General features: G+C 37.6%; 2 protein-coding genes across 2 annotated transcripts; both read right to left on the bottom strand.

Moving 5' to 3' along the window:
* Positions 1-363: 363 nt before the first annotated feature.
* On the bottom strand, positions 364-2,932 carry LOC107772579 (subtilisin-like protease). The gene has a single exon (XM_016592077.2). The coding sequence runs from the start codon at positions 2,796-2,798 to the stop codon at positions 528-530; it is 2,271 nt and encodes a 756-aa protein (XP_016447563.1). The 5' UTR covers positions 2,799-2,932; the 3' UTR covers positions 364-527.
* Positions 2,933-8,911: 5,979 nt separating this feature from the next.
* On the bottom strand, positions 8,912-11,508 carry LOC107772580 (subtilisin-like protease). The gene has a single exon (XM_016592078.2). The coding sequence runs from the start codon at positions 11,375-11,377 to the stop codon at positions 9,107-9,109; it is 2,271 nt and encodes a 756-aa protein (XP_016447564.1). The 5' UTR covers positions 11,378-11,508; the 3' UTR covers positions 8,912-9,106.
* Between the last annotated feature and the right edge of the window lie 3,009 nt (positions 11,509-14,517).

Genomic DNA, 14,517 nt, shown 5'->3' with positions numbered 1-14,517 from the left:
GTGTTTTGTACTCTTTTTTATATAGTGGATTGCCCATCTCCGATTGTGGATGTAGACCAATTGACTGAACTACGTTAAATAACGTAAATCAATTGACTAAACCACGTTAAATGTTTGTGTCTCCTCTGTTATATTTCTCTTGCATTGTTTGATTTATTTTCATTCAAGATTTCTCTTACTAGCTTTCGCGTGATACCTGATTATTTCGATTCTAACAATGTGTACATGTGTATTGCTCGGTACAAGTCTTCGTATCCATGTTTCTCCTTTATTTGTTTTTCCGTTTTTTAACCATACTTAATGTATTGGTCAATTTCTGACTTAGTAAGATTCTCAAGAGAGTTTGAAAATATGAGCTTCGAGCTTTAAATCTTTATTGATAAATATTTGGTATATTTACATTGTAAGATACATGAGTAAATACACGGAATAATAAACCAAAGTTAACATCTTGATATATGGTTTTATTTCATAAATGAAAAATCTTGATCTGCACGTCAGTAAGATCAGCACCTTCATTTGTTTATTTAAAAAAAGAAAAATCGAACAGCAATTGGGCTCCTAACAATATGCTTTTCAGAAATCCATCTGAGAGATCCCTGATTAGAACTGGTACTTGGTCTAGTAGCCAAAGGTGTGAACGTCACTTGATAGCTCAACTTTTGGTTCACCTCTGAAAAAGCAAGTGTAGTTGGCTCAACTTTCACATCAACGCCCGGTGGCGAATCAATTTCAACACTGTATGTTGAGTTGGCTTGTCCTACGTTCATCACATTTCTTGAATATGTTTGAGCTGTTGAGTTGCTTCTGACTTGGATCGAAAATGATGGATAATTTAGTTGACCTTCTAAGATGCTAGTTATTGCTGAACATTTAAATTTGCGCTGCAAAAAGATCCCAACTTGTCTATCCGTGTAATTTAGGCCACATAGATAAGCTATGTAATCGGCTGGTTCAATGTCATATATCAGGCCGGGATCATTTGCTTTTGATGGATTAACGTGCCCTGCACCTGTGGCGAAGACGCTAGCTGGAAGGTATGTTTGATCCTCGATGGAGCTCAATCCGAGGTTTAAGACATCGGCTGTTGTCATAATTGCTGACTTAATTGCAGCTGGAGACCAATCAAGGTGACTACTTTTTAGCAGCGTTGCAACGCCACTGAGATGAGGACAAGACATTGAGGTACCTGAAATCATGTTGAAATTAGAGTTCGTGTTCGTGTTGTTTTCCAAGGAAACATGCCAAGCTGCTAGGATGTTAACACCAGGACCAATAATATCCGGTTTTAGAATTCCAGGACTTGCATAATTTGGACCCCTGGAAGAAAAACCAGCAACCACAGGAGCACGATCATCTCCGATTATAGTTCCCTTGAATACTATTGTTGCAGTAGGGATTAATGTTGAGTTTATATACTCTATGATTTTTATACCATCTGCATAGGTAACGTGTGTCACCGGAAGGACATGTGCCTCGGCTAACGTTGTGTTAGCCAGGGTTTCTGTATTCATAAGAATCATGGCAGCACCACCAGCTGCCTTCACTACTTTTCCTTTGTCAACTCGCGTAGTTTTACCAACCTCACACAACACTATCTTTCCCATGACATTCGTGTTGTTCAGCGAAGTAGGGGTACAATACTTAGCATCAGAGTCACTAGCATTGCTTCCAGGATAGGCAAGAGGCAACAGTGTTGGAGGAAAGTCACTAGGTTGAAAAGCTGATTCTCCATCGAATTCTTCACTGTTTCCAAGCACAGCAGTAGCTTTAATTTTCCTGTCAATGGTACTTGCACCAACTGTTAAAATCCAGGGCGCTTCATTAGCCGTTGAAAAACTGGATGGTCCTGAATTTCCAGCAGCACAACTGACAAAGATCCCCTTTTCCATTGCACTAAATGCACCAAGCGCAATGTTGTCAGAATAGAAATTATTAGTAAGTCTACCAAGGGAAAGCGAAAGCACGTCGACACCATCTTCTATTGCCATATCCATTGCAGCTAAAGTGTCACTTTCAGAACAAGTGATACCTGAGCACACTTTGTAAATGGCAACATGAGCTAGAGGTGCAACGCCTGCTGCAGTTCCATTAGCATTGCCAAATATATTAGCTCCTGGCACGAAATTTCCAGCAGCTGTGCTAGCAGTGTGTGTACCATGTCCATTTTCGTCCCATGGTGACCCATTCCCTGAGGACAGGAAGTACCTCGCTCCAATGAGCTTCTTGTTACACTTTGTGACATTAAATTCACACTTACCCTTCCATTTAGCAGGGGGTGGGGGCATCCCATCGTCACTAAACGAAGGGTGGTCCGGGAAAATTCCCGTGTCAATGACACCAATAATCACACCTTTCCCATAATTTGAGTCATTCCAGAACCCCATGTTCTGGTGCAACCCCAAGAAGTTGAGACTATGTGTAGTGTACAAATCAAGTTGCCTTTCGGGGCGGGCAGAAATAAATCCTTCCCTTTTCTCCATTTCCTTGAGATCATCTGGATATAACTTAGCTGCAAAACCTGTTAGAACATTTCGATAAGAATAAATCAATCGTGGCTCCTCACGAGAGCCATCTGAGGTTGTTGCAGGCAAGAAAGAAAGGTACCAGCTATCTAAATCTTGATATCTGCTAGCGCCTTCACGATCAGGGAACTCACAATGAACAATATAGACTTGTGAATTGCTTTGTTCTTCTTCAGGCCTTTCATCTACAGGGTGTTCATTTGCATTAGCGGTAAATGAAGAGAACAGAAAAATAAGGCCAATTATTGTGAGAATTGACCTGAATTGAGCCATGGCAACTTTACTGCTAGTGAAATATCAGTTTTCTGTGCTAATGAGTTTGGATTATATCTACAATGGAGGGATGAAGTTAGAAAAAAGAGGTATTTGCCTAAGGATTTTGGTTGGAATTCTGGAATTTTAGTTGAGGTTATATGTAGTTCTTGGAAGTATTTTTTTATTTGCTAGTCAGAACTCAGAAGCTACTATAGACATATGAACTAGTCATGCGGGGGGAATCATGAAAATAAAAAAATAGGCCAAAAACTGAATTGGTCATCTACACGCTAAAAACAATTTTAATTTAATCTAACTAATCTTTGAGAAATGAACTTTAGCTAGCAACAACATATAGACAAAGTCGTTAATATTCATGATAATTTTTTCTACCTCAGTAATGTTCGAGTCAACTTGGACATGTTGGGAATAAACCCCCCACAGAAATAATATTCACGGTAATAATAACGGAGTAATAAAGGAGTACCGAGATACGGTGATCAAGAATAAAAAGAACAACAAGGATACAAAGATTTTAACGTGAAAAATTCTTCTAAATAAGGAAAAAATCACGGGCCCAAGAGGAGCAAAGTAATCCACTATAATGAGAAATTTTATACTCCATAGTCCCGAGTAAATACTCCAGGAAATACTATACACTCAAAAGACATAACCCTCTTTTATGATTCTCACCTCATTACAATATCGCTCACACTCTCTATTTTTCCTCACAGACTATACTGCATGTGAATACCTCACACTGCTCTCTATGCTCTTAGATATATTTCTCTCTGAGATTGGTGTGTAGAAATGAGAGCGAAGCTCTCGTTTTATAGTGTTGAGCGCCCAATCTTCCAACAATCAAAACGATTGGTTATTGCAATTTGCAATTGCAATTTGCTTTGTCTGACACCTACTATTTTTGACAATTTGCAGATTTGCAAATCAAATCCAAAATAAGTCATGATGAAATTTCACACTTTTCCTTCCTTTTTTTTTTTCATTTATGGGGATGGACCCCATAAATATCCCCCTCTAGACCCATTCACCTAAAGGAGATAACACCAGACTTCTAGTTTGAGTGCATATCGACAAGTTCTTTGCACAATTCGAACTTGTCTCTTGGTACCACCTTGGTCAGTATATTTGCGAGATTCTCACTTGTAGAAATCTTCAAGACTTTTAGAGATTCATTCTCTACCATTTCTCGAATCCAGTGATATCTCATGTCGATGTGTTTGGTCCTTGCATGGTACGTGGAGTTCTTGCTAAGGTCTATTGCACTTTGGCTGTCACAATAGACGACATACTCTTTCTGATACAATCCAAGCTCTTGAAGGAACTGTTTCAACCATATCATCTCCTTGCCAGCTTCAGTAGTGGCAATATACTCCGCGTCAGTTGTAGAGAGTGCAACACACTTTCTGTAACCTCGACTGCCATGATATAGCTCCCCCTGAAAATGTAAACAAATATCCAGTAGTGGATTTTCTGTTATCAATGTCACCTGCCATATTAGCACCTATAGCCCTCCAAGATTGGATCGGATCATCCAAATCACAAACAATCTCCCGCAGTACCTCTCAGATACTTGAGTAATCCACTTGACTGCTTCTCAGTGTTCTTTTTCAGGATTTTCAAAAAACCTGCTCACAATACTAACCGCGTGAGCAATATCAGGTCTAGTGCATACCATTGGATACATCAAACTTCCGACGGTAAAGGAATAAGGAACTTTGGTCATGTTTTTTTTTTTCCTCCATTGTTGTAGGACACATCTTCTTGCTTAACTTAAGATGACTAGCAAAAGGTGTGATGACTGGTTGAGCATTCTTTATGTTGAAGCGTTCCAGTACACGTTCAATGTACTTCTCTTGAGACAGTCACAACTGTCTTATTGTTCGCTCTCAAACTATCTTCATACCTAGAATTTGTTGTGCTGGGCCCAAGTCCATCATATCAAATGACTTGGACAAATCTCCCTTCAACTTTGCGATCAACTCCTTGTCTTTTCCTACAATTAATATATCATCCACATACAACAACAAAATAATAAAATTATTTGTCAGAAAATCTTTTGAAGTATACACATGGATCAGAATATGTCTTTATGTAAGTTTGACTTTTCATGAATGAGTCAAACTTCTTGTACCACTGCCTTGGTGCCTGCTTCAACTGTAAAGACTCTTATTCAGTTTGCACCACATGTGTTTCCTTCCAGGTACTTCAAATCCTTTTGGCTGCTCCATATAGATCTCATCTTCCAAATTTCTGTGAAAAAATGCAGTTTTCACGTCCAACTCCTCCACTTCAAGATCTAGGCTACCTGCTAAGCTCAAGATTGTTCGAACAGAAGTCATTTTGACAACAAGTGAGAAAATTTTGTCAAAATCAATACCTTTCTTCTGTTCGAAGCCTTTTACCACTAGTCGAGCTTTGTATCTGATCAGCTTGCTATTTTCATCTTTCTTGGGTTTAAAAACCATTTTTGAGTGATCTTTTACCGTTTGGAAGTTCAACCAGCTTGTACGTGCCATTTTTCTGTAGAGATTCCATCTCTTCTTTCATGGATTTCATCCACTGGTTCTTTTTTTATGGGACAACACCTCCTTAAGACTTTTTGGCTCCCCCTCATCAGTGATGAGGACATGCTCTGTGGATGGGTACCTCCATGACTCTACCCTTGGCCTCTCTGATCTCCTTAGAGGTCGAGGTTGTTCTTCTTCCTGAGTGGGGTACTCCACTTGCTCGACATCATCATCAAATTGCCCCCCTGCTCAATAACTTCACCAGGTTACTCCTCATGCTCGGCAACCTCGTCGGCCCTACTTTGTGCACTTGTGGGATTGTTAGAAGTAGAAGGAATGGTAACAAGGTTAGGGATTATACCATTTTTGTCCTTCTCTGACTGATCATATACAACTCCAACTTCACTTTCTTGGAAGATTACCATCTCTGCTTCTAATGACCTTCTTCTTTATAGGATCCTACAATCTGTACCCGAACTCTTCATCTCCATATCCGATGAATATATAGGGAACAGATTTATCACCCAACTTTGTTCTCTATTCCTTTAGTACATGTGCAAAAGCTCTGCAACCGAATACCTTTAGATGTGAGTAGGACACCTCCTTGTTGGTCCAAACTGTCTCTGGGATGTCAAACTCCAATGGAACTGATGAACTCCTATTGATCATGTAACAGGCTGTCTGAACTGCTTCATCCCAGAATGACTTAGGCAGTTTAGCCCCTCTAAGCATGTTTCTCACCTTCTCAATAATGTTGCGGTTCATTCTCTCAGCTACACCATTGTGTTGTGGGATTTCAGGAACTGTCTTTTCATGTTTTATCCCATGGTTTGAACAAAACTCTTCAAATTCCCTTGAAGTGTACTCACCTCTATTGTCACTTCGGAGACTCTTTAGCTTTTGGCTTGTCTCCCTTTCCACCAGAGCATAAAACTTTTGGAAAACGTGAAACACTTGATCTTTGGTTTTTATAATATAAACCCACAATTTTTGTTAAGCATCATCAATAAAAGTAACAAAACCCATTGATTCAATTTCCATTGGACTACAAACATCAGAATATACCAAATCAAGTATATTCAATTTTCATTCAGACGATGTCTGAAATGAGACTCTATGCTACTTACCAAATAAACAGTAGTCACAAGGTTTTACTGTTGTACCTTTGGCATAAGAAACTGGTGATTTCCTGGCAAGAATCTGCAATTCCTTCTCACTCATATGACCCATTCTTTTGTGCCACAAATCTGCAGAAATCTCATCTTGTGCTGGGTTCGATTCACCTAGTCATATTTCTGCATTTGTCCTGTACAACGTGCCACGAGTAACTCCCTTTGCAATCACCAATGATCTTTTGGTGAGTCTCCACTTTTGATTTGCAAAATAGTTCTTGTATCCATCTTGGTCTAAAACGATTCCCGAGATCAAGTTCATCCGCAAATCAGGTACATGCCACATGTCCTTTAGAACCAGTGTGCATCCGATATTTGTGTTGATACAAATTTCACCGATCCCCGTAATCTTTGAGTAACTCATGTTACCCATTCTCACAGTTCCAAAATCACCTTCTACATATATGTAAAAAAAATTCTCTTACCGGTGTGGCATGGTAAGATGTTGTATCAACTAACCCATTCTGACTCTGGACCAGCCAAGTGCATGCATTCCTCTTCCTCATTTATAAAAAGGACAACATTATCATTATTTTGCACCATGCGGTTATGTTGTCGTCATTCTTCTGGCCACTGCTTTCACCTTTGTCATTTATTAGATTTGGGCAATCTCTTTTGAAGTGACCCGGTTGATCGCAATTGTAGCAATTTTGACTTTTGATTTATACCGGTTCTTGGACTTCCCACACCCTCCGGATCTACCATAGTTGCTTGAACTCCTTTGGTAACTTCTGCTTCTACCTTCTGTGATGAGAGCCTGCCCTTGATTTTCAGGCTTCTTTCTCATCTTCTCATTGAGTAGAAGAGCCGATGTGACGTCTTTCAACTCAATGGTAGTCTTACCGTGCAGGATGGTTGTTGCCAAATTATCGTACGAAGATGGCAACGAGTTCAATAACAAGATGGCTTTATCTTCTTTCTCGATTTTCACTCCGAGGTTGGCAAGCTGTGTGATTAGTCCGTTAAACACATTTCAATGTGGCAAAAAATTCGTACCTTCACCCATGTGTAGGGCGTATAGCTGCTTCTTCAGGTACAATTTATTTGTCGGTATTTTGGACATGTATAGGCTTTTCAACCTTGTCCAAATTCCACATGTGGTGTATTCATCAATGATGTTATTTACCACATCATCTGATAAGTACAACCTGATTGCACTAGCAGCTCTTTCATCCAAGTCAGTCCAATTCTCAGCTTTTATGGTATCAGGCTTTTTGACATCAGCATCTAGTACCTTATGTAATCTTTGTTGGATGAGCAGACCCCTCATCCTTCTTTGCCATGTTGAGAAACCGCTATCTCTGTTAAATTTTGCTAACTCGTACTTTACTCATGACATTTTTTTTCCACCGAATATAGTACTACCAATAGTGAATAATATTTTTATGAACGAGCAGAACTTGTGCTCTGATACCAGTTGTTGGGAATAAACTCCTCACAGAAATATTCACGGTAATAACAACGGAATAATAACGTAGTGCCAAGATACAGTGATCAAGAATAAAAAGAACAACAAGGACACAAAGATTTTAACGTGGAAAATTCTTCTGAATAAGGAAAAAGTCACGGGCCGAGAGGAGCAAAGTAATCCACTATAATGAGAAATTTTACACTCCGTAGTCCCGAGTAAATACTCCAGGAACCACTATACACTCAAAAGAAATAACCCTCTTTTAAGATTCTCACCTCACTTATCTCTATTTTTCCTTACAGACTACACCGCTTGTGAATACCTCACACTGCTCTCTATGCTCTCAAATATATTTCTCTCTGAGATTGATGTGTAGAAATGAGAGTTGAAGCTCTTTTTTTATAGTGTTAAGTGCCCAATCTTCCACCAATCAAAACGATTGGTTATTGCAATTTGCAATTGTAAATTACTTTTTCTGACGCCTACTATTTTTGACAATTTGCAGATTTGCAAATCAAATCCAAAATAAGTCATGATGGAATCTGACACTTTTCCTTCCTTTTCTTTTTTTAATTTATGGGGATAGACCCCACATGACACACCTTAACTATTGAGAAAGATTTTAAAAAGTCCCATTATATCTGATGTTAGTTGTTCCTATTTCTATAATGAAGATATGCCAACTCTTAATTAAGTTTTTAACATTTTGAGCTTTGTCAATATTTGACAAATTCAAGCTAATCCACATTGGCCTTTTGTTTTGAATGAGACAAAATAGGCCTTGTGCCTTCTTTATTCCAGATTGCTAAATTCTTGGCAAACACGGAACAATATAAAATATTTCTTATCTACTTAAAATTCTGTTTCAGATAGATCGCAAGTTTAATTACTTGAATTAAATTCATGTTTGTAATATATTTCATTTTTGTATAGTTGAGTAGTAGAATAAGAATATGATTGTATTGACGAGAGTGAAAAACAGACGACGTAAATTTCAACTCTGATACATTAAACTTGATACTAAAAAGAGATAAAAAGGAAAACACACATTTGTTATTAATAGTGTCACACTCTTGCTAAAAAGATAAAACAGGAAATTACCAAAGAAAAAAAAGAGAAGAAGATACATTTTCACGTCGTAAGGTGAAACTGGTTTTATTACAAATGTACAATCTTGATCAGCATGTCACAGAGATCAGTTCCTTCAGTTCCTTTTCAGAAAAAGCTGAATCTCACAGAAATTGGACTCCTAACAATGTGTTTGTCAGAAATCCATTTGAGGGATCCCTGATAATAACCGAAACTTGGATTACTAGGCAAAGGTGTAAACGTCACTTGATAGCTCAATTTCTGGTTCACCTCTGAAAATGCAAGTGTAATTGGCTCAACTTTCACATCAACGCCCGGTGGTGAATCAACTTCAACACTGTATGTTGAGTTGGCTTGTCCTACGTTCGTCACGTTTCTTGAATATGTTTGAGCTGCTGAGTCGGCACTGAGTTTAATCGAAAATGATGGATAATTTAGTTGACCTTCTAAGATGCTAGTTATCTCTGAACAGTTAACTTTACGCTGCAAAAAGATCCCAACTTGTCTTTTTGTGTAATTCAAACCACATAGGTAAGATACGTAATCGGCTGGTTCTATGTCATATATCAGGCCGGGATCATTTGCTTTTGATGGATTAACGTGGCCTGCACCTGTGGCAAAAACACCAGCTGGAAGGTACGTTTCATCCTCGATGAAGTTCAATCCGAGATTTAAGACATCAGCTGTTGTCATAATTGCTGACTTAATTGCAGCTGGAGACCAATCAGGGTGAACACTTTTTAGCAGCGCTGCAACGCCACTGAGATGGGGACAAGACATAGAGGTACCTGAAATCATGTTAAACATAGAGTTTGTGTTTGTGTTGTTTTCTAAGGAAACACACCAAGCTGCTAGGATGTTAACACCAGGACCAATAATGTCCGGTTTTAGAATTCCGGGACTTGCATAACTTGGACCCCTGGAAGAAAATCCAGCAACCACTGGAGCACGATCATCTCCGATTATAGTTCCATTGAATACTATTGTTGCAGTAGGGACTAATGTTGAGTTTATATACTCTTTGATTTTTAGACCATCTGCATAGCTAACGTGTGTCGCCGGAAGGACATGAGCCTCGGCTAATGTTGTGTTAGCCAGGCTTTCTGTATTCATAATTATCATGGCAGCACCACCTGCCGCCTTCACTGCTTCTCCTTTAGAAACTCGTGATGTTATACCAACCTCACACAACACTATCTTTCCCGTGACATTTGTGTTGTTCAGCGAAGTAGGGTTACAATATTTAGCCCAAATGTCACTTTCATTGCTCCCCGGATAGGCAAGAGGCAACAGTGTTGGAAGAAAGTCACTAGGTTGAAAAGCTGATTCTCCATCGTATTCTTCGTTGTTTCCAAGCACAGCAGCAGCCTTAATTTTCCTGTCGATGGTACTTGCACCAACTGTTAAAATCCAGGGCGCTTCATTAGATGTCGAAAAACTGGATGGTCCTGAATTTCCAGCAGCACAACTAACAAAGATCCCCTTTTCCATTGCACTAAAGGCACCAACTGCAATGACGTCTTCATAGAAATTATAAGCAACACCTCCAAGGGAAAGCGAAAGCACATCGACACCATCTTCAATAGCCATATCCATTGCAGCCAAAATGTCACTTTCAGAACAATAGATATAAGAGCACACTTTATAAATAGCAACATGAGCTAGAGGTGCAACGCCCGCTGCAGTGCCATTAGCATTCCCAAATATATTAGCACCTGGCACGAAATTTCCAGCAGCCGTGCTAGCAGTGTGCGTACCATGTCCATTTTCGTCCCATGGTGACCCGTTCCCCGAGGACTGGAAGTACCTCGCTCCAATGAGCTTGTTGTTACACTTTGTAACATTAAATTCACACTTACCCTTCCATTTAGCAGGGGGTGGTGGCATCCCACCGTCGCTAAACGAAGGGTGGTCCGGGAAAATTCCAGTGTCAATGACACCAATGATCACACCTTTTCCATAATTTGAGTCATTCCAGAACCCCATATTCTGGTGCAGTCCCAAGAAATTGAGACTATGTGTGGTGTACAAATCAAGTTGCTTTTCGGGGCGGGCAGAAATAAATCCTTCCTTTTTCTCCATTTCCTTGAGATCATCTGGTGATAATTTAGCTGCAAAACCTGTTAGAACGTTTCGATAGGAATAGATCAAACGTGGCACCTCACGGGAGCTATCTGAGGTTGTTGCAGGTAAGAAAGAAAGATACCAGCTATCTAAATCTTGATATCTGGTAGTCCTGTCGCCATCAGGGAACTCACAGTGAACTATATAGACTTGTGAATTGCTTTGTTCTCCTTTAGGCTTTTCATCAACAAGGCGTTCATTTGCATTAGTGGTGAAGGAAGAGAAGAGAAAAGTTATGCCAATTATAGTGAGAGTTGACCTGTATTGAGCCATGACAACTTCAGTGCTAGTGAAATATAGCTGACTATTTGTGCTAATGTGTTTGGATTTTGGTAAGTGTTTTGGAATTTTTGAAGGCTATATATATATATAGTTGTTGGAAGCTTTTTGTTTAATTTGCTAGTCAGAAGCTATTTTTAGATATGTGAAATAGTCATGCCTGGAGATTCTTGGATGAAATAGAAAAATGAAAGTGGATTGGTCATCTACACGCTAAATCGACTTGATTTTATTTAACTCCTCTTTGATAATGAACTTGAGATAGCAACAACATATAGACGAAGAGGTCAATCTACATTATGCCCTTTTTATGTAAGTAATGTTCGAGTCAACTTGCAATCACCTCAACTAATTCACTGGACAACTTGTTCGACCCACAAGTGCAGTTTGCCAAGGTAATTATGCTCACAAAAGTTGGAGCACACGAGCCCACGTTTAAGTGTTATGGCTGGAATTCAAACTCAAAATATCAAGATTATGCACATAGGTCAATCATTAGACCATCTCCTGGAGATTAAAAGAAGTCAAGCTAATAACTTCAGAGCTCAAAATAAGTTTGTTTTCTTTTACAGTTATTGATTCAAGACCAGTTAATGTTGTACGTATTTGTTAAGACATAATTACTTGCATCAACACTTAAGCTGGTTCCTTAATTACTGACCATTTAGTCTTCAATCTATTGGATTCTTCAAATATAAACAAGAGCCCCTTTGGCTTAGCTGAATCACATGCCCGCTTGCATCGACGCTTAAAAAGTACTTTTGAAGTGCTCGAGCTGATTTTATAACTACGTAGTACTCTTAACTACTAAATATATAATTTGGAGCAAACTCTACAAACATAAATGCAAATTTTAACTTTATATGTAATGAGATATTACTTGCAACTTCGCCCTCTACCTTTAAAGTGAAGGATTCAAATTTTCACCAATGGTCTTCCTTTTTCATTTATGAGCGCATACTTTCTCCAAATAAAAAATGGATAATGATTTATAGGATCCCAATGGATTTGATGTTGATTACTTACTTCTATAATAAAGATATGCTAACACTTAAGTTATTTAAACTTTGAGCTTTGTTAATCCTGACAAATTCAAGCATTACCACTTTGGTTTTTTGTTTTGAATGAGATAAAATAATGTCTGCCTTCTTAACTCCAAATTGCTAAATCCTTGGCAAGCAAGTAACAAAAAAACATCTTTCTTGTCTGCTTAAACTTCTGTTTCAGAGGCTGTAAGCTTAACAATAACAGTGTTTTTTGTTGGTTTCCCACTCGTCTCATACACGTTTTAGGGCCCGGCTAATCTGGATTCGCGACGGAGTGTCCCACCTTCAGGGGCAGAGCTAGCCCTTCACTTACGGGTTCGGCCAAACCCAATAGTTTTAATCCAAATTCTGTATTTGTCTTATAATCCATTGAATGTGTACAAGATATTAATTTAGAACTCAGTAACTCAACAGAACTATAATGCCGAACCCATCAACTTCAAATCTTAGCTCCGTCTCTGCTCACGGTGGGGTAAAGCACTATGTACCAAATGGGACTCCATTCCCAGAAAACAGTATATTCCAATTAGCAGCATATATCATCATCTATCTAGTGTTAAGTATATTCTCGAAAAGTCATAACCTCATATTCAAAAGTGCAACATGTGTTATTTAATTAATTTGTTAAAAGTAAACTATAAATATAGAAAGACGAGAAATGTTAAAAGTAAACTATAAATATAGAAAGTACGAGAATTGTTAAAAGTAAACTATAAATATAGAATGTATGAGAAAGAGATCTTGCATCTGACCTCTTCAAGATGGGAAATCAAGACGAGGATACAATGGCCTATCTATTGGTTGAAAGAATTAATAAGGCGCTCTTTAATTTGCTGATTTAATCTAGATTTTCCTTTTTTTTTTCCTTTTTAATTTGTATTGAAATAGTAATTTCATTTCAGGTTAAACTATGTTGTAGACTTAATAGATAAATAAATATATTGATGTAACCATATAAGTTTTTAAATAATGAAACACTTGACAATATTGAATATTCCTTAAGCAATTTTGTTGGAATTAATTTTATTGGCATAAATTCTTGTAAATTCAGATAGACTAGGATAATACAAATAGTCTGCCCAGTGTATAGCGTTTAGAGGAGTTAGCTTTAATTTTTATATTTATTCTGGCAGAAAATTAATATCAGAAAGAGGGTAAAAAATGAAGGAAAAAAAATTTTCAACGAGAGAAAATCACAGAAGCATGTTGAAAGACTTCTTCTTTGGCGGTGAATTGGATTATCATTTCAAAATTGACATTTCCTTATTTTTAATTTTTCAGTGTAATACTATGACGTTGTCTCTTAAAATAATCTATCTGTCATTAGTAAGTTATACCAATAATTTGTAAAACTTCAAGGACTAACTTCATTTGATCAAATACCAATATATAGATAACTATTTGTAAAGATCTTAGAAGAAATTTTGAAATGTTAAATGCGATTGTGAGTTATATACTACTAAATCTTGCAAGTGGTTTAAATGTAATTTTACAAGAAATATAGTGTTGTCACCAAATTGAATCAGTAAAACTAATTGTTTTTCTCGTTAAACTAATTACATTTTTCTTTGAAACCTGTGAATATAAAATACAAATATGTGTTTAACTAAAGAAGAATTAACCTAAATAGCCTAAAAATAGCCAATGTATATGTAATATATGCATAATTCATCTATAATTCATGTATTACTGTATATAGTTAATATATAATCTATGTATAGTGAGGATCAATATTGCCAAAGCTCAAAGTTTATCTTTTTTCCTTTATTTGGAGGGAGGACTTCTTTTCCAAGGGAAATTGGAGAAAAGGATGTTCGCTACTGATGAGATTTGAACCTTCCATCTCAATTGTGGAAGTCAGAAAGCTTACAAGGTGACCGAGCTAGAATCCAGCCCAGGGATATTCCATCTCGTGTGTATATATATATATATATATATATATATATATATATATATATATATAAGATTATATATTTGATGTAATTTCAAAACTTAAATTTAAAGGCAAAGGCGAAGTAATACGATTGAGTAGGAGAGCTAAGTCATTAAAAGGATAAGTCTTGATCATGTAATAATGCAAAGAAAAGA

This window comes from Nicotiana tabacum, chromosome 23, assembly GCF_000715075.1.
Source record: "Nicotiana tabacum cultivar K326 chromosome 23, ASM71507v2, whole genome shotgun sequence".
Classification (NCBI taxonomy): Eukaryota; Viridiplantae; Streptophyta; class Magnoliopsida; order Solanales; family Solanaceae; genus Nicotiana; species Nicotiana tabacum.
The sequence above is the reverse complement of the archived record's forward strand: the minus strand, read 5'-3'. Positions and strand labels throughout refer to the sequence as shown.

What these genes read in the sequence shown, in the direction of transcription:
- LOC107772580 (XM_016592078.2), bottom strand. Translation starts at nt 11,377, where the DNA reads ATGGCTCAATACAGGTCAACTCTCACTATAATTGGCATAACTTTTCTC.
- LOC107772579 (XM_016592077.2), bottom strand. Translation starts at nt 2,798, where the DNA reads ATGGCTCAATTCAGGTCAATTCTCACAATAATTGGCCTTATTTTTCTG.